The sequence below is a fragment of the Prionailurus viverrinus genome, chromosome E1 (genome assembly GCF_022837055.1).
Source record: "Prionailurus viverrinus isolate Anna chromosome E1, UM_Priviv_1.0, whole genome shotgun sequence".
NCBI lineage: Eukaryota > Metazoa > Chordata > Mammalia > Carnivora > Felidae > Prionailurus > Prionailurus viverrinus.
The window spans coordinates 6,902,433-6,922,259 of NC_062574.1; the positions used below are offsets into that span (position 1 = coordinate 6,902,433).

Here is a 19,827-nt window from a genome sequence, read left to right on the forward strand (position 1 = left end):
AGCGTCCGACTTCAGCTCAGGTCACGATCACTCAGTCCGTGAGTTCAAGCCCTGCGTCGGGCTCTGTGCTGACAGCTCAGAGCCTGGAGCCTGTTTCAGATTCTGTGTCTCCCTCTCTCTCTGACCCTCCCCCGTTCATGCTCTGTCTCTCTCTGTCTCAAAAATAAATAAACGTTAAAAAAAATTAAAAAATAAAAATAAAAAATAAAATGCAGTCTGTAAACTGTAGGCTTATTTTCTAAATTGGCACATTTTTTTAAAATCTCTTTAAAAAAAATTTTTGTTAATGCTTATTCATTTTTGAGAGAGAGAGAGAAAGAGAGAGACAGATATGAGCAGGGGAGGGTAGGAGAGAGAGGGAAACACAGAATCCAAAGCAGGCTCCAGGCTCTGAGCTGTCAGCACAGAGCCCGACGCGGGGCTCGAACTCACGAGCTGTGAGATCATGACCTGAGCCAGAGTCAGATGCTCAACCGACCGAGCTACCCAGGCGCCCCCTAAATTGGCACCTTTATTTTCTGAGTTTTGACCTGTCTGCATCTAATCCGTCCTTGTATGCTATGAGCGTTTAGGTTTTAAACATATTTTAAGGTCAGTTTGTATCTTAACTAACACAGTATTGAGGCAGGAATTTGAGTTTCTGCTGTTTTAGAGTAGGCAGGTGACTGTTGGAGTGGTTTTCATTACAACATCGTCGTCGTCATTGTTGTTGTTCTCCTTTTCAGAAAAAGTTGCCTTTGACAACACTGGCTCAGTGTTTGATGGAGGGGTCAGCTATCCTGGGAGATGACACGCTTCTCGGGTAAGTGACACCATGTGTGGGTTTGTACCAAATCTGCGTAAGTCCCCATCCCTGTAAAGGGCACCAGAACTTCTCAGGGATGCACTGAGGACACCTGAAAGTCCGGCTGGGGCTTGGGTGCGAAGAAGAAAGGGTTTGCCAGTGAGAAAAATCCAAAAAGCCCAGGGATCGAAGCCATCTTTTCTGTGCGGTGAGGCAACTTCCCTGGGGGAGAAAATTAGCATACTAAGCACACGACACTGTGGAAGGACAGTTGAAACCCCCAGGGCTCCAGCGGAAGCAAATGGGAAAGCTCTCCGTGTCAGATGTCAAAAATTACAGGATTCCGAGAACAGCCCTGGCTGATTTGGAGCTCGCAACGAAAGCAAACTAAAAATAGAATCGTCGTGAGGGAGAATCAGCAGGCGCCGTCAGCAGGAGAATCGGGTCCCTACGAACTAAAAAATGGTAGGATAATAGGAGGGAAAATAGGAAATCATAATGTCGATATGAAGCAACTGTTCTTAACATGAAGCTGAAAAATTAGGGACAGTGCAGGCTTTAGCAGCACGTACCCCCAAATCAGAACGGTAGACGTTAGCATGACCCCCAGAAATGGGTAACACACACACAGGCGGGTGAAACATTCCATATTTTTAAGGAAAAGTGTTTTTGGAACTATGTACGGTGGTGACACATGTTAACTAGCTAATATTACCATTATACGTCGATTATATTATGTATGTCAATTAACACGTAAAGACAAAATAGTCCTTAGCAAAAGAATCAAGTGATATGGAAAAAAAAAAAGAGAGAGGGAGAGAGAGAATAGAATCAAAGAAAAACCAAATAGGACTTTTAAAAATTCAAATCGTACTTAATATGATTTAAAAACGTGAGGCAAGCTATTGGCAAGGATGCGTGGGAGGGGGCGGCAAAAGAAGCCTTGTGCGCTGTGGGTGGGAATGCCAACAGGTGGAGCCACTTTGGAAAACAGGATGGAGGTTCCTCCAAAAGTTAGAAATAGAGCTGCTCTACGGCCCAGTAGTCGTGCTATTGGGTATTCACCCAAAGAAAACAAAAACCCGAATTCACAAGCGTATATGCACTCGTGTGTTTGTTGCAGCATTATGTACTATAGCAAGGATTCGGAAGCAGCCCAAGTGGTGTGTGTGTGTGTGTGTGTGTGTGTGTGTGTGTGTGTGTTTATATATGATGGAATATTACTAAGCCATAAAAAAGAGTAAGATGTTGCCGCTTGTGATCATGGATGGACCTAGAGGGTTTTATGCTAAGTGAAATAAATCAGACCGAGAAAGACAAATACTATATGATTTCATTTACATGTGGACTCAAAAACAAACAAAGCAGAAACAGACCTATAAATATAGAGAACACACTCACGGTGGCCAGAGGGGAGGGGTGCGAGGGCCAGGCTTCCCGTTATGAAACCAGTCACAGAGATGAAAGGTACAACATAGGGAATTTTAAAAAGCAGGGGGAGGGGGGCCTGGGGAGCTCAGTCGATTAGGCATCCCGCTTCGGCTCCGGTCATGATCTCACGGCTCGTGAGTTTGAGCCCGTCATCGGGCTCTGTGCTGACATCTCGGAGCCTGGAGCCTGCTTCGGATCCTGTGCCTCCCTCTCTCTCTGCCCCACCCCTGCTTGCGCTCTGCTCTCTCTCAAAAATAAACGTTAAGAAGTGTTTTCTTTTTTTCTTTTTCTTTTTTTTTTTCAACGTTTATTTATTTTTGGGACAGAGAGAGACAGAGCATGGACGGGGGAGGGGCAGAGAGAGAGGGAGACACAGAATCGGAAGCAGGCTCCAGGCTCCGAGCCATCAGCCCAGAGCCCGACGCGGGGCTCGAACTCACGGACCGCGAGATCGTGACCTGACTGAAGTCGGACGCTTAACCGACTGCCCCACCCAGGCGCCCCAAGAAGTGTTTTCTTAAAGGTATCACATTTCCGTGTGTAGGGTGCATGTTGGAAAAATGAGCCACCACACAGGGAATAGGATGGAAAACCTGTAAACTAGTGAAAGGATGTAAAGGGAAACCGATAAAATAGAAAACACCCCCCAGGAGGGGCTACACGAGCAGCACAGGCCAAGAGAAAAGCGTAATAAAGGGCAAACAGCAGGTGAAATTGAGAGAGCTTACTGGGTCTGTATCTCTAGTTGTAAAGGACGAAATAACCTCGACTGCTCATAATCTGGAGAGTCGCAGGTGGATAAGACACCCACGCCGTTTCAGAGACTTGCCCAAAACATAGTGACACAGGTAGATTGAAGGTCGGGTGATGAGGGACACCCAGGTAAACATGACAGACGGAGCACAACCATCTAATAAACCCGGAAAGGCCAGAAAGCCAGGAAAGAAAACAAGAGTTGGCGAACGCTGTAAAGGTTCTGGATGGTACCGGTAACTGACCCGGTATTAGCGGGTCTCAGAAAGGGGACTCCGGAGCCAGAAGTAGGCTCTGCAGAGAGCCACATCCCTTACGTCCCGAAATGCTCACTGGTTCAGGGCTGCTGGCCCTCGGGACCTCTAGGATGGCGAGGGAGTGCAGTTAGGCATGCGCGTGAAAAGCTAGTCGGGTACCACTTGGACGGTTCACATGCAGCCCTTATCCACAGCCCTGGGAGACTCTCATCCCCTTGTGCCCAACCCCAGCAGAAGAGTCTGCAGCTTTGTTCTCTGGAGGGGGTAAAGCAGAGTGTCCCCCGAGCACCATGTAAGGGTCTCAGGCGTTAAAGTGACTGACGCATACTGGATGCTGAGACTCTTCGTGTCTCTTCCCCCTGACCTCTGCAAGCCTCCCCAGGCCCGTGCTCTCTAGGCAGGAAAGTAACAAGAGCCTGGCAAATGTGACCGGCCCAACAGGAATGGACTAAAGATCAAAGATATTGGAGGGGACACTGCTCCAATTCATATGACCCGGCTCGACCATCCTACAGACGATCTCGAAGCCGATAGGCTTTCTTCACGTACTCCCAGCTTTGAGTCTCCACTCTTTTTTTTTTTTTCGTGTTTATTTTTGAGAGAGAGAGACAGAGCGTGAGCAGGGGAGGGGCAGAGAGCAAGGGAGACAAAGAATCTGAAGCAGGCTCCAAGCTGTCAGCGCAGAGCCTAATGTGGGGCTTGAACTCACAAACCACGAGATCATGACCTGAGCTGAAGTTGGACGCTTAACCAACTGAGCCACCCAGGCGCCCCCGAGTTTCCACTCTTAAATATAGACAGGCGTCCCAGATCTCCAGACATTGGAGGGAAGTCTGACCTGAAACCTATATACCAAAACAATTGGGGGTGGGGGCAGGGAATGTAACTGGGGAGAAATAGATACCACGTCAGGAGGAGATACTTTCAGGAAAATGCTTCACATAACGTTGTCATGTGATCAGAGAAAATAATGCGTCCGTGAAATAAAAGGATGTTTGTCAGTTATATCTCAATGAAAAAAAAAGTACTTAAAAGAAACCACACAACAGCCCAGGGTGTCAATTTAAAAAAAAAGGGGGGGGGGGTGCGGGGCGCCTGGGTGGCTTAGTCGGTTGAGCCTCCGACTTCGACTCAGGTCATGATCTCACGGTTCATGGGTTCGAGCCCCGTGTCGGGCTCTGTGCTGACAGCTCAGAGCCTGGAGCCTACTTCGGAGTCTGTCTCTCTCTCTCTCTCTCTCTCCCTCTCTCTCTCTCTCTCTCTCATAAATAAACTTACAAAAAAAAACTTATGGAAAAGAAATACTCTGAGATCAAAAGCAAACTCATGGAAACAAAACGTACAACTTTTTTTCAGTGGTAGGTTTAGAAGATAAAGTGGAAGAAATTCAGAGACTAGAAAAACATCACCATGACGTGGAAAATAGAAAAGTTGGAAGACTGGAAGGCGAATCCAGGAGGTTTTAGGCCTGAATAGCAGGACTTCAGAGAAAAGGAGAGGAAGAAATAATCCTAGCAGTAATAGTAGTAGTAATAAAGGAATCCGAAAGAGTTTTCCAGAACCGAAGGGCTTGAGCTGTTCTATTGAAAGGGCCCACGGAGCTCCTGGTACAATAGAAAAAGTTGAACCAATGCCAGGCTCACCACTAGTGAGGACCGAGTGAGAAGTGAAAAGATTCTACAACCTTCTGGAGCAAAAAAAAAAAAAAAAAATTGTCATAGACAAAGTCTCAGAAATCTGAATGCTTCCAGACTTGCCAAGATCAACAGTGGAAACAGAAGATTAATTACTGTGGAATGCCTTCAAATTTCTGAAGGCGTCTGATGATCAGTGTAGAATTCAGTATCCTCACTGTCAGTCAACACTCAGGGTAATAGAGGAGAATGTTGTAGCACACAGGGTCTCAACAATTGCCTTCCCAAGGGGCGCCTGGGCGGCTCAGTCGGTTAAGCATCCGACTTTGGCTCAGGTCGTGAGCTCACAGTTCAGGGTTCGGGCCCCACATCAGGCTCTGTGCTGATAGCTCAGAGCCTGGATCCCACTTCAGATTCTGTGTCTCCCTCTGTCTCTGCTCCTCCTCTGCTCATGCTCTGTCTCTGTCTCTCTCTCTCTTAAAAATGAATAAACATTAAAAATTTTTTTTAAAAAATTGACTTCCCACACACACTCTCAAGCTGCTTCAGCAAGACGTGCTTGACAGTGAGGGAGTGACCGAGAAAGAGGTATAGACACAGGACGTGGGAAATAAGGTCTGTCCAGCACAGGACAGAGGGAGGGAGAATCCCAGGAAATGGGGAAGAAAGTATGCGGGAAGATGGCCATGCCCAAGGATTGAAGGAAAACTCAATCCAGGTTGACGCGGGTCCGGGAGAGAAGAATTCGAGAAGTTGAAATTCATTCACATCCAGCGTGATTCAGTTTCTTTTTTTTTTTTTAATTTTTTTTTCAACGTTTATTTATTTTAATTTCTTAAGACAGAAAGTAGTTCGTGGTGGAGGGTTTGGGGTTCGATCAGGTCTATAGAGAAATAAACATGCAAATCAAAACAAGGCGATTATTAACTCCACAGAGAGGACACATACACAGCAAAGACCAGCGATGGCAATATACGACTCTGAATCAAACACATGGGGTCAAAAATATAGTGCAAATACTAAAGGTCTCTAAATACGTGCAGGGAGGTCAGGTGTAAAGGTAGCTAAATTTTCACTTTCCACAGTTGGCAGTCAATGGCCAGTGGTTACAATTCAACAACAACAACAACAAAGTAGCATCAGGAACATGGAGGTAAGTAACAGACAAATTAGGTCAAAGACACCATTAGAAGAAGAAAACAATGATCCTAAGCCCACGACCTGGAAGTTGCCATTTGCAGCAGATATGAAATAGAATGTGAATCCACTCTGCCTCCACACACGTATTTTTAAGTCTATATAAGGAACTCCTACAAATAAAATGAAATAAATAGATCCGGGTACACAGATAATCAAAGAACATGAACAAGCACATCGTGGAACAGGAAATCCTGAATGGCCCCAAACACGGAAAGATCTTCAGTCTCTCCAGGAGCCAAGGAATGCGAATTAAAGCCAGGAGGGGGTAATGTTTTGCACCCACCAGTTTGGCGGAAATTAAATGCCTTACTGGTACCGAGGGTTGGAGAGAGCGTGGAGCGTTGGGAACTCCTATTTGCTCTGGTGAGAGAGAAGCTAGCATTCTCACTTTAAAGAGCCGATATCTAGTAAGGTTAAGACGATGTGTATCTCCTCGCCTTTGCACAGAAAAATTCTCCCATGCAAACAGAGACCGTGCACATATGTCCTGCAGCTCTGGACGGAATGGCAGTGTTGATTATGGGAAGGGTTAATAAATGGTGGAGTGAAAGTGCATACACCAGAATGACTTAATTCTGTGGATATCGAGACACATAAGCCCCAAAGATGATGATGCATGAAAAAAGCAAGCAGCAGATAGGTTCAGCCTAAAACCATTGCTGTGAACTTGTTTCTTTTTTTTTTTAATGTTTATTTTTGAGAGAGACACAGAGAGACAGAGACAGTGAGCGGGGGAGGGGCAGAGAGAGAGAGGGAGACAGAATCCGAAGCAGGCTCCAGGCTCTGAGTCATCAGGACAGAGCCCCACACTCAAACCCATGAACCTTGAGATCGTGACCTGAGCCTAAGTCAGATGCTTAATCAACTGAGCCACCCAGGCGCCCCCTGATGTGAACTTGTCATTCAGGTGGGGCGTTGGTATCATGTATGTGACTGCTTATGTGTCATCAAAGTGTAAACATAACAGGAAACATAGATACATACTAACTGAAAAGTAACAGTGGTCTCTTCTTGTACTTTTATTGATTTGTAAAAACTTTTTGCGTGAGTTTCGGTTAGCATGGTACCACGCAAAAGGAGGACTGTCTGTAGACCCATTCAGGGGGCATTAACATCCTTGAAATAACGTATCGTCTCATCTAGGAATATGGTATATAGCTTTCTACTCATTCAAGGTCTTCTGTTATTTGCTCATTACGAACACACTTTTGTAACGGTTTTTCCATTCCGACTTTCCACTGGATAATTGTTCATTCTCTACAAAGGTAAGTTGTCACGGCTTAAGAGAAGGGGTTTTCTGTCTCTAAGAGCCTCTTGCGATTGAAGCTTTGGGAATGTGTTTAAAGATGTTGGTTTGTTCGTGTGTCGGTTATAGCTAGTTTTCTGGTGCTCCGGGCAGATAGAAGCATCTGGGTCTTAGCGGAGTGTGCATTCAGCATGCGTGAGTCTCTGCTCCCCACACCTCTCTTATATTTCCCTACATGTTCCCTTTACTCCAGGCACACGGTAGGTACTTAGCATCATTTAAAAAAACTGAAAAGTTCAGGGGCGCCTAGGTGGCTCAGTCGGTTGAGCGTCCGACTTCGGCTCATGAGCTCATGATTCGTGAGTTCAAGCCTCATATCGGGCTCACTGCTGTCAGCCCGTCAGTGCAGGCCCCTCTTTGGATCCCCTGTCCCCCTCTCTCTGCCCCTCTCCCGCTTGCCCCTTCCCAAAAAATAAATGTTAAAAAAAAAAAGCCTGAAAATTTCAGAAGTGCAAATGAACGGAGCACGTTAGTCAGTGTTCTAGCAGGGGAACCAGCCGGTGTAGGAACACCTTCCCCTGAAAGCTTACCCAGCCTTGAGAGGAGGATGGTGGTTGCACGTGACCTCTTGCCTGCTGGGGTTTTCAGCCTGGCTTCCCCCTCCTGTTGCAGGAAGATGCTGAAACTCTGTGGAGAGACCGAGGACAAGCTGGCCCAGGAGCTGATCCACTTCGAGCTGCAGGTGGAGAGAGACGTGATTGAGCCCCTGTTTTTGCTGGCCGAGGTAAGCAGCGGGGATGAGGCCACCCGAGCCGTGAGACTGTTTTTCACCACGGATGATTACTGCCTGTCCGCGTGGTCAGGATTCCCTGGTATGACAGCCCCGTCCACTGTTTGTCAGCTCTGTCTCCCACCCGTACTCGTGTCTGTTGGCGTTCCGCTGGGGAAGGGAATGAAGCTGGCACTGTACCTCCTTCCCCGCCAGGGTCTACACTGCTAGACCTACACTGTCCCTGCCCTCCACCCGTCTCTAGTCTTCACTGAAATGAAGGCAGCCCTTCCTAAAAAGGAGACTGTAGGGGCTCACAGGTTATGTGTACATGGATTGATTTGATTTGATTTGATTATTTTTATTGTACTTTATTCATTTTATTCTTTTATTTTATTGTACTTATTTTATTCATTTTATTTTTTCTTTTATTAGTTTATTTACCTTATTTATTTTATTTTATTATTTTATTCATTTATTTTATTTTAATTTATTTTTATTTTATTTTATTATTTTTTATTCTATTTTTTATTTTGTTTTATTCATTTACTTTTATTTTTATTGTATTTTATTCATTTTATTTTACTTATTTTATTCATTTTATTTTATTCATTTATTTTATTTTATTTTTATTTCACTCATTTTATTTTTTCTTTTATTTATCTTATTATTTTCTTTTATTTTTTATTTTACTTTTATTTATTTTGTTCATTTATTTTGTTATTTTAATTTATTTTTATTTTTATTTTACTCATTTTATTTTATTTTTTATTTTGTTTTATTTATTTTTTATTTTGTTTTATTCATTTACTTTTTATTTTATTTTATTCATTTTATTTTACTTTATTCATTTTATTCATTTACTTTATTTTATTTTATTCATTTTATTTTTTCTTTTCTTTTATATTATTAGTTTATTTTATTTATCTTATTTTTATTTTATTTTTGTTTTATTTTATTTTTATTTTATTTATTTTATTCATTTATTTTATTTTAATTTATTTTTTTATTTTTATTTTATTTATTTTTTTATTTTATTTTATTCATTTTAGTTTAGTTTATTTGCATGAATTCCAGTGTGGTTAACACACAGCGTTATATTAGCCTCAGCTGTACAACATACTGATTCAACAATTCTGTACATTACTCAGTGCGCCTCACAATAAGTGTGCTCTTGGGATGCCTGGGTGGCTCAGTCGGTTGAGCGTCCGACTTTAGCTCAGGTCATGATCTCGCGGTTCGTGGGTTCAAACCCCGTGTCGGGCTCTGTGCTGACAGCTCAGAGCCCGGAGCCTGCTTCCGATTCTGTGTCTCCCCCTCTCTCTCAGCCCCTCCTCCATTCACATTTTGTCTCTCTCAAAAATAAACAAACATTAATAAGTGTGCTCTTAATCTCCTTTATCCCTGGATTTTAAAGGGTGCTAAATAAAAACGATTTTATTACAAAGACACCTTGAGGTCTCTGTGACGATTTTGCTGGCTTCCACCAAGTAAAATTGTGTGTCAAGTAAGAAAGGAAACGCTTGGGGGTTTTATTTGCCTTGAACCCTGGACCTCCCCCTGATTGCCTCTAGTTGGTCCTATAAAACCTCCCTGGGTACCATCCTGTCCGGCTGCCTGCAGTGATGTAAATGCTTTACATCTGCACAGTTTGTTCTCCAGTAGCCACCCATGGCCATTGAGCTCTTGAAATGTGGTTAGTGTGACTGAGGAATTCAATTTTTAATTTTGTTTAATTTTTGCTCCTGAGAATTTTTTTTAATTTTTTTTTTAAAGATGAAATTTATTGTCACATTGGTTTCCTTACAACACCCAGTGCTCATCCCAACAGGTGCCCTCAATGCCCATCACCCACCCTCACCTCCCCCTCCACCCCCCATCAACCCTCAGTTTGTTCTCAGTTTTTAAGAGTCTCTTATGTTTTGGCTCCCTCCCTCTCTAACCTTTTTTTTTTTTTTTTCCTTCCCCTCCCCCATGGTCTTCTGTTAAGTTTCTCAGGATCCACATAAGAGTGAAAACCTATGGTATCTGTCTTTCTCTGTGTGACTTATTTCACTTAGCATCACACTCTCCAGTTCCATCCACGTTGCTACAAAAGGCCAGGTTTCATTCTTTCTCATTGCCACGTAGTATTCCATTGTGCATATAAACCACAATTTCTTTATCCATTCATCAGTTGATGGACATTTAGGCTCTTTCCACAGTTTGGCTATTGTTGTGTTCCTGAGAATTTAAAATGATGTAGCCACCAGGAGCTAGACGCTACCATATTGGATTAGCATTGCTCCAGACCACGTCTGGTTTCCTTCCCGGACTGCCCCCAGCACCTCCACATCTCCCGATGCAATTTCTGTGACAGAATGTATGGGCAAATAAATACTTGGCTGCCTAAAAGTATTCAAGGAGAAAATCCTATATATGGTGGTTTGACAGAGATCAGCTCTAGACTTCTCAGATACCATCCGGTTAGAGGCCATTGCTCAACCAACAGCGTGCGTGAGAGGCCCTTCTCTCTTCATAAAGGTGGTTTGGGGTCCCAGGCAAAGCCTGACGGAAACCCGAGGGGTGTGTTTGACCTGGATGCTGAGGCTCACTTAACACCACCCAGATGTCCCTGTGACCCTCCAACTTTGCTTCTGGGGGCAGTGATGACTCTGGGAGCCCAGGGCCACATCTTCTCTTACCTGCCAGGAGTTATTAGCCCCCATACGTCAGTCATCCCTGCTCAGAAGATCTTCCCATTTCTTCCTTCTCTATAAAAACCATAGCCTGAGATGATGCTGGTTTCAATGTACAGCCAATTTTCCCTTCGAAATTCTCACTTCCTGCCCCACTTTGGCTAAGCCTGGACCCCAAATCCCACACCCCGGGATGTTGAGAGAAGTCATTTTTTTAGAAATAAAAATAGAAAAAGAGCATCCACATACACGCACTACGGAAGAACTTGCTGTAGCCGAGCAAAGCCATGGCTGTGTTTATTTGGTCTTTATTTTGGAAAAACTTCTTACTGAATTTCTATAAAAATATGTCCAGATTGCATTCCTCATCGGATCTCAGGTCTCCTGAGACTCGTCTCCGTCATCCCCCTGCTGTCTGTTTTGAATTAGGTCCGTGTGTCCACTCTTTCTGCTTTGCTCTCCACTTGTGACCCTGGTGTGGAGGACAGAGCTGGGATTGAGCCTTTTTTTTTTTTTTCTGGCTGAGGTAGGAACAAGAATGAGGCGAGGCATCAGTGAGCAGAGCAGAGCAGAACCCCTACAGGGTCTGGGTGATGGGGGGCCTGGCAGGTGTCCGGTGAAAAAAAGAGCAGAGGTCAACTCAGGATCAAGAATCAAAAGTTTCATCCGGAAATAAGGCTTGGGAGCCCTCCACCACACTTGTTGGATGGCTGTCTGTCCGTAGTTCTTTAAGAATTTATCTGGAACTTGGGGTGCCTGGGTAGCTCAGTCAGTTAAGCATCCAACTCCAGCTCAGGTCATGATCTTGCACTCCGTGAGTTTGAGCCCTGTGTCGGGCTCTGTGCTGACAGCTTGGAGCCTGGAGCCTGCTTCGGATTCTGTGTCTCCCTCTCTCTCTGCCCCACACCTGCTGGTTCGTTCTCTCTCTCTCTCTCTCTCTCTCTCTCTCTCTCTCTCTCTCTCAAAATAACATTAAAAAATTTTAAAAATATATACATTTAAAAAACGAAAAGAATTTGTCTGGAACTTCAGTTTGACTATGTCTCTTCTGTAACCACAGGTGGAAATCCCAAATATTCAGAAGCAGAGGAAACATTTAGCAAAGTTGGTGTTGGATATGGATTCGTCACGAACAAGGTAGAGTTTCTCCACTTTCATTTTTGCTTCTTGGAAGGAATAGTGATCATATTTGGGGGGGTGGCGTGTAGGGCTTTGCGTGTAGGGGTTCGCATATTGAGTATGTTTTCATTGACTAAGTTTCTCCAAGCACTCGCAATGTGCCAGGCACTGGCAGTAAGAGTCATGAGTCAGAGACATGGGGTCCCTGCTCTCTTGGGGGCTGAAGTCTAGTGTGGGAGACAGAAACCCTAGATGAGTGAACACGTGGTGATTTCGGGCAGCCGTGAGTCATATAAAGAAGGCGGCACTTGGGATGCCTGGGGGGCTCGGTCGGTGAAACATCCGACTCTGGGTTTCAGCTCTGGTCGTGATCTCACAGTTCGTGAGATCGAGCCCCATGTTGGGTTCTGTGTTGACGGTGCGGAGCCTGCTTGGGATTCTCTCTCTCTCTCTGTCCCTCTCCCTGCTCATGCACACGCTCTCTCTGTCTCAGTCTCTCAAAATTAATTAATAAAAAAAAAAAAGAAGAAGATAGCACAGTGCAATTTTGAGAGAGAATGATGGAGGAAGGAAGGCAACAACATTAGGTACGCTAAAACAGAGGAGGCTTTTTTGGAGGAGGTGACACTTGATCTGGGACACAAATGACAAGGAGGTAGCCATGCAGAGATTGGGCGCAGAAGGATTCATCACAGCGGGAAGAGCACGTGCAGAGGTCCTGAGGTGGGGAGTCAGGCTGCCATATCCAGGGTACAGCATGAAGGCAGCGTGGCTGGGGTGGAAGGGGCCAGTGGTGCCGCTGTCCCCTCTGTAGCCGTGTTCTGAACCCAAGACTATTATGAGGGAAGCACCATTCCCACTGTGCTGTTCTCCTCCGGCACCGTCTCCCAGAAGCCCCCAGAAAGCGCCTGTTACAGCAGGGGAACCTCCACAGGCTCCGAGACGCCACCATTGACTCTGGCCTCCTTTTGTCCCAATGGCGCGTATCCACCTTTCTAATCCTTGCACTGGTGTGTGTGCCCAAGCTCACACCTCGAAGGAATGTAGGTTCACGAATACGAATGTGGAAGGCACATTTTGGTTCGACTCTAGGCCCTTTGGGCGGTCAGGTTTAATCACCTGCACAGCTCTTTTTTGATTTTCCTGAGAAAAAGAAACAAAAACAAACCCCGAATAGACGGATCTGCTTGGGCCGAGAGATGCAATATAGAATCCTGAACCAGGAATCTCTGGTGAGGTTCCCAGATCCAGGCCACCTGGTTAGGTTACTCAGTCCACCTGCCCCCCGAACTCCAGTGCCCTCACCTGCCCACGGGTAATAACGCCACTTGTGGGTTGACTTGAGGATTGTTTTCAGTGTCCAATGAGATCACGTTTATCCCCTTTTTTTTTTTTTTTGTTTAACACTTTGCATCTGCTTTACAAAAGGAGGCAGCTATGGTAACTGGTTCAGACCCTGGAATTCTGCATCTGGACCAATAGGAAATGTAGGCCAGTCCCCCAAGGCCAGAAATAGAACGGGTCATATCAACAGAGACAACAAAGATTTCTTTAGTTAATTTTGTGTTTCTCAGACTCCCAGTCCACCTGAACGGTTTTGGGGGCATCTGGAGCCACACATCTGGTAAAAAGTTGATTCACTTCTTCCCAATGAATCTGTTAGAAACATTGTGGAGCGCTCCCAGAAACCGAAACACGGTAGCCCCTGCTGTATATGTACTGGCTACACCTGAAAGTGACCGGGACAAAAGCAAAGCCAGTGCTGTTAAATCCCGTTGCCTACGGACGGTGGTGATGCTGACACTCTTCTTCTGTTAAGAAGGAAGAGGAACAGAAAGGTTGTCAGAGCTATTCTGACCCGGATCTGAGGCTCTCTCCTCCCCCCCCCCCAAAGTTTACGTATATATTTTGAGAGAGAGAGAGAGCATGAGCAGGGGAGGGGCAGAGAGAGGGAGGGAGAGAGAGAATCCCAAGCAGGCCCCATACTGTTAGCGCGGAGCCTGACGCAGGGCCGGATCTCATGCGCCGTGAGATCATGGCCTGAGCCGAAATCAAGAGTTGGACGCTTCACCAACAGAGCCACCCAGAAGCCCCCTGAGGCTCTCTCCTTAGCGTATGTGGAGGAAGACCGAGCAGGTTGTATGGGGAGTATTCATTTGGCATCGCTCACGACTACATGCTTGGGTCACATACAGATGCTCCCATGACGTCAGCATTCAAGACGCACATGTGGGAGTCACACAGGAGGAGGAAACACATGCTGTTGGTCCCACTGGTAGATGCCTTGCTCCTGGGTTTGTAGAGTGATTTCCTTCTGTGGGGACCTGGTTCTTAGCTCAGAGGGCTTCTCTCTGCTTCTGTAAGGGAAACCTGAATTTCCAACACGGAGCTTCTGGTTGGGGGGCCGGATGCTAGCAGCATCTACATTCGTATTTTTGTTCACTCTCCTTATGAGATGGGGAGTGCGTGGGCAGTCATGGTCCATCTGGTCACATGGTGTGTTTTTGATGGTGACACCCAGTGGCGTAGAGATTCTGAAACCATAGAGAAGCGTCGTTAGGAACCTGCCTTCCATGATTTAACGAACTCTGCCATATAATGAACTCTTGCACATTTCCAGCCCGTCATCTCTTATATGCTGGGATTCAGGGAGGAAATCGCTACCTCCCCTACCCAAATCTTTATGCCTCTGAACTTCAGCTGAGACCTTCACAACCCTTGTTGTTTCGGAAGCCAACCCACCCCCAACTTCTGCCTTTTCCCTGACCCCTGGCTCGTCAGCCCACATGAGGACTGCATCCCGAGAGGCAGCAGTGAGAGTAAGACCAAATGTTCAATAGCAAGATCACCAGCCGCTCTTCTGGAACAGTTGGGTTCTCCCTGCCCTGATCTCCACCCCTCCCAGCCTCCCCGTGTGGTCAGTTTGCACTTGTTAGGTTCTGTTCTTTGTGATGTTCTTCTTCTGATTATTAGACCTTTCTTTAGTCTTGTTTGTTTGGTCCTTCATGAGTTATGCTCTCCACTGTGCAGCATGTCCCAGGTGGACACACGCTCTTGATCACTGTGACTAGATCTTTGAATTCTACTACAACTAGGGTGAGTAGTGTCAAATCCACCTCATTTTTCCAGTGTTTAATTCGAATTCGAGGTGTGTCTTTACCTCTATCCGAGTATATCTGGTTTATCTGTTTCAAAAGCCAATTTGATAAGCCTTCATATCCTCAGAGAAGACCAAAGCTGAGTAAAAGATTGTAGATAAGGAGGATGGAGGAAAAACTCAAGGAAGCTTTACACTGGATTAAAGATGTGAATTGAATTGAACTGAATTGAATTGAACTGAATTGAATTGAACTGTACTGAATTGAACTATATTGAATTGAGCTGAACTGAATTGAACTGAACTGAATTGAATTGAACTGAATGGAACTGAATTGAATTGAACTGAACTGAATTGAACTGAATTGAATGTTATACAAATGTCTTTTCTGTGATAGGTTTGGTTGGACAATGGTTACAGAAGGAGCCCCATTCCTTTCCAAAGTCTGCCTCACTTTTTTTCTGGGCATGTATCTAATATCAACCCTTCTGAGTCCAGAACATGTCGTATTTCTGCTGAATTGATGCTTCTGGGTCCCACTGTGGACTAAATTGTGTTTTCCCTCCCCAAATCCATATGTCGAAGCACTAATCCCTACTGTCTTTGGAGATAGGGCCTTTCTGAAGTAATTAAGGTGAAGTCAGGTCGTAAGGGGAGGGCCTTAATCCAGTAGGGTTGGTGGCCTTATAAGAAGAGAAAGAGAGATTTCTTTCTCTCTCCACGCTCAGAGGAAGGGCTGTGTGCTGAGGAGTGAGGAGGCAGCTCTCTGCCAACCAGCAACAGAGCCCTCCCCAAACCCAAACCTTGCCAGAGCCTTGACCTGGGACTTGCAGTCTTCAGAACTATGAGAAAACCAATTCCTATTGTTCAAGCTCCCAGGTGTGTGGCATATTATCATGGCATCCTGAGCAGATTAAGACACCTGCCTTCTTCAGAAGCAGATAAACTAATATAAATAAAGCAGGAGAGTTTGGGGAAGGATCCCGAGTAGCTCATGGAAGTAAGGAAGTGGCTAATTAGAAGTGAATTCTGGAGCTGTGGCCAATTTAAGTACCTCTGGAAGGGAGGGCAATAGCTGTTCTTCATCTGTCATCTGTGCTCTCCACATACGGGCCTCTTCCGTCCATTGTCTTCATGGTCCTCTAGGCTCATGTCTCTTCAGCATGACCCTTGACCCTTTCTAGTTCTAGAAGTACAAAGGAGAGGCTCATTTGTCCGGACTTTGCTTACATGCCACTTTCTTGGCCTGTCAGTTGGTCACAGTGATGAAGGGTGGGAGCACGGGGTTGGTTTGCATCAGGGACCCTCATCTGGACCGCTCACGGTGAGGGCCATGCCAAACTGGCTGCTCCCTGGGGCCCACACATCGGAGCAGGAGTGGGGCAGGGCCTCACAAAGCAGAGGATGACAGTGACACAGGAAAGGGGGAGACTGGCTGGAGGAAATAATAAATGTCCCATTACAGGAACATTCCCGTTCTGAAAAGTCTTCCTCTTGACTTCCGGTTGCCTTGAACTTCTCTTGCATTTGCCCTCTTGACCCTCCTCCTGATCCCTAAAATCTCATACCCTTATTTCTGGCCCTTTTCTCTCCTCTCGCCTTCAGGAAAGCCAGCCGGTATTCTGTCTCCACCTCCCCCAGATTGTATAGTGATGACATCTTTCCCAGCGAACGATGGTGTCACAGCAGACCTTTCTGCTCTGCAAATTTTAAAGCTCACGCTTCTTGGTCAAGAATCCCTGTTTTCTTCTCTTGAGTTTATTTATAGAACAGGTGGCTGGCAAGACGACCATACCTTGAAATTCATGGTTAAGGTCTCTTTTCCCAGCAGATTACTGTCCATACACATGTTTCTGTGTTTTCCTTGTCATTTTATTCTTTATTTCCACAGTCTCATTCCACATCTTGTCACTACTTTGTGATCTCAAAATAGGTGATTTATCTATTACGAATAAAATTCCCTATAAAAGGAGGGGAAAGATGTAGGATTTTTAACTACCAAGATGTGGGGGGGGTGCCTGGTTGGCTCAGTTGGTTGAGCATCTGATTCTTTTTTTTTTTTTTAACGTTTATTTATTTTTGAGAGAGAGAGAGACAGAGCATGAACGGGGGAGGGTCAGAGAGAGGGAGACACAGAATCTGAAACAGGCTCCAGGCTCTGAGTTGTCAGCATAGAGCCCGACGCGGGGCTCGAACTCACAGACTGTGAGATCATGACCCGAGCCGAAGTCGGCCTCTCAACCGACTGAGCCACCCAGGTGCCCCGAGCATCTGATTCTTGATCTTGGGTCAGGTTATGATCTCACGGTTCGTGAGTTCGAGCCCTGCACCAGGATCTCTGCACTGAGTGTGGAGCCTGCTTAAGATTCCCTCCCTCCCTCCCTCCCTCCCTCCTTCTCTCTCTCTCTCCTTCTCTCTGTCTGTCTCTCTGTCTCGCTCTGTCTCCTCCTCTTCCCTGCTCACACATGTTCTTTCTAAAAACAAAAAAATAATTAATTAATTTTAAAAAAAATTACACACTCAGAGGAACAAATAAATAAATTACCAAGATGTGGGCCAAGGGGTAGAATTTATGGGGAAAATAGAAGGAAATAAGGAAGAAAAGAAAGGTAACGTAGGAAAATGTCCTCATTTTAATACACCCACGTTAAGTATAATTGTTTTATTTTTTAATCTAATCCAGATCTTTGAAGCCATAAAAATCCGTGTCTGCGGTCACTTCGTTTACATATTTATATATATATATATATATATATATATATATATATATATATATATATATATATTTATATATATATATGTATATATTTTAAAGTAGGCTCACGCCCAAGGTGGGGCTTGAACTCACAACCCTGAGAACGAGAGCCACATGCTCCACTGACTGAGCAAGCCAGGCGCCCCAGAGCTTGATCTCATAATCTACCCTATTCATTATCAGTGATCTAAATGACATCCATGGAGTCTCCTATTTTATTTGACAAGCCCTAGGACGCTTTATTTTTAAAATTTTATTTTTTGTTAAATTTTTTGAACACTGAATTTATTTTTGAGAAAGAGAGAGTGAGATCGGGGGAGGAACAGAGAGAGAGGGAGACACAGAATCCGAAGCAGGCTCCGGGCTCTGAGCTGTCAACACAGAGCCCGACGCGGGGCCGGAACTCACGAACCGTGAGATCCTGACCTGAGCTGAAGTCAGCCGTTTAACTGAGCCACCCAAGCACCCCATCCACAACACTTTAATACTTTGTTTCAAATGCCTAAACAAACCTGGGGATGTCTATTAAATGTATCCTTTCTGTAGGGCAAACCATTTTATGAGAAAGAATTCCCCAGGAATTTGTATTAATCCCTGTCTGTTAGTTTAGATTTTGAAACATCTTTGAGTAGAGTATTTCCTTTCAATTTTGCCTTGAATTCTTTCCTTGAGCGAGGAATGGTTCCCAAGACCTGTGTGTCTGTCTCTGGACCTTCAAGCCAGCTTGACATCCCAAAGGCTTTTTAAGTACTTTTCCCGTGAATGCATTTCTCTAAGGAATACAGAATCCGTTGTTGTTGTTGTTGTTGTTGTTGTTGTTGTTGTTGTTGTTGTTATTTTGCTAATAGCAAAGATGACTATTATTTCCTCTTCTTGTGTCACAGCCTTGGACCCCTCTGTATGTCCTGAGGGTAAGAAGAGGTTGTGACTCTCAAAGTGAGGGTCACGTTAATCTTTTGCCTTTATGTTGGATGGCGTGAGAGCCAAATGGTACCTGCAGGGCCGTCCAGTTTGGTCTGTATGCTATTGGCCTGTATGGTGTCTGAGAGAAATTATTTAGGGGCGCCTGGGTGGCTCAGTTGGTCAAGCATCCAACTCTTGGTTTCCACTCAGGTTGTGATCTCACGGTCTGCGAGATCGAGCCCCACGTCAGACTACGCGCTAACAGTATGGAGCCTGCTTGGGATTTTCTCTCTCTCTCCCTCTCTCTCTGTCCCTCCCCCACTTGCCCCACCCCTCAAAATAAATAAATAAATTTTATAAAAAGTATTTAGGGGTGCCGGGTTGGCTCATTTGATTAAGCGTCTGAGTCTTGCTTTCGGCTCAGGTCATTATCTCATGGTTTGTGAGATCGAGACCCGCATCAGGCTCTGTGCTGACAGTGTGGAGCCTGCTTGGGAGTCTCTCTCCCTCTCTCAAAATAAATAGATAAACTTAAAAAAAAAGAGAGAAACTATTTAACCTGTTGCCATATTTCATCAGGAGGGTTCCTATGACAGTTGCCAGCTTCTCTTGGCAATTGAGACATCTGGCAGCTTGAGCCCCATGAGCCCCCGCTGAAACACAGCTGCACTGCGGTCTGGGCAGTGACCCCCACCAGGGCCCCCTTCCCCTCGCTGCCCCTCCCCACCCCGATTTTCAGGCAGGTGTTAGACTGCAGACAGGTGTTGGCTGTCCTGACGTCCTGATCACACGAGGAACCCGCTGCTGACCCCGCGACACCTGCTACCATCTAGGGTCATCAGAGCCTTCCTTCCGGGGGGCTGCTTTGTGGGTATCTCCCTGATAATGCCAGAGCAGCAGCTTCGCCACTCAGCCTGCCCCCAGCGCCTGCCTCCAACGGCGGGTCTTGTCCGCGAAAAGAGAAAACGTTTAAGGAAATATGAGCGCCGCATCTCAATGTTGACAGCAAGCTTTCCGTGCTGGCTGGCAGAGGCTTTCACTTTCAGATTCGTCTTTGATCTTAACTGCCCGTGCTCTCAGCTCGCCACGGTTTCGGCTGCAGCCAAGTCAGTGAGCGTCTCCAGACTCGGAGTCCGGGGGACAGTCAGGGGCCAGAAAGGGACAGCCAGCCCTGTGCTTCAGAGGAAGCACCGGTGGTGGT

The 19,827-nt window shown here is 45.6% G+C and overlaps 1 protein-coding gene across 5 annotated transcripts in view; it reads left to right on the forward strand.

Moving 5' to 3' along the window:
• The window catches only part of ARHGAP44 (Rho GTPase activating protein 44), a 180,917-nt gene that overhangs the window by 112,610 nt on the left and 48,480 nt on the right, over positions 1–19,827 (forward strand). For all 5 annotated transcript variants that reach the window (XR_007146787.1, XR_007146788.1, XM_047832392.1 and 2 more), the window contains exons 4-6: positions 726–802; positions 7,978–8,089; positions 11,813–11,889. Coding sequence is in view for 3 of the 5 variants with exons in the window: in XM_047832392.1 (XP_047688348.1) it covers positions 726–802; positions 7,978–8,089; positions 11,813–11,889 (266 nt within the window). In the remaining 2 variants the exon portion in view is untranslated. The remainder of the gene's footprint in view (positions 1–725; positions 803–7,977; positions 8,090–11,812; positions 11,890–19,827) is intronic.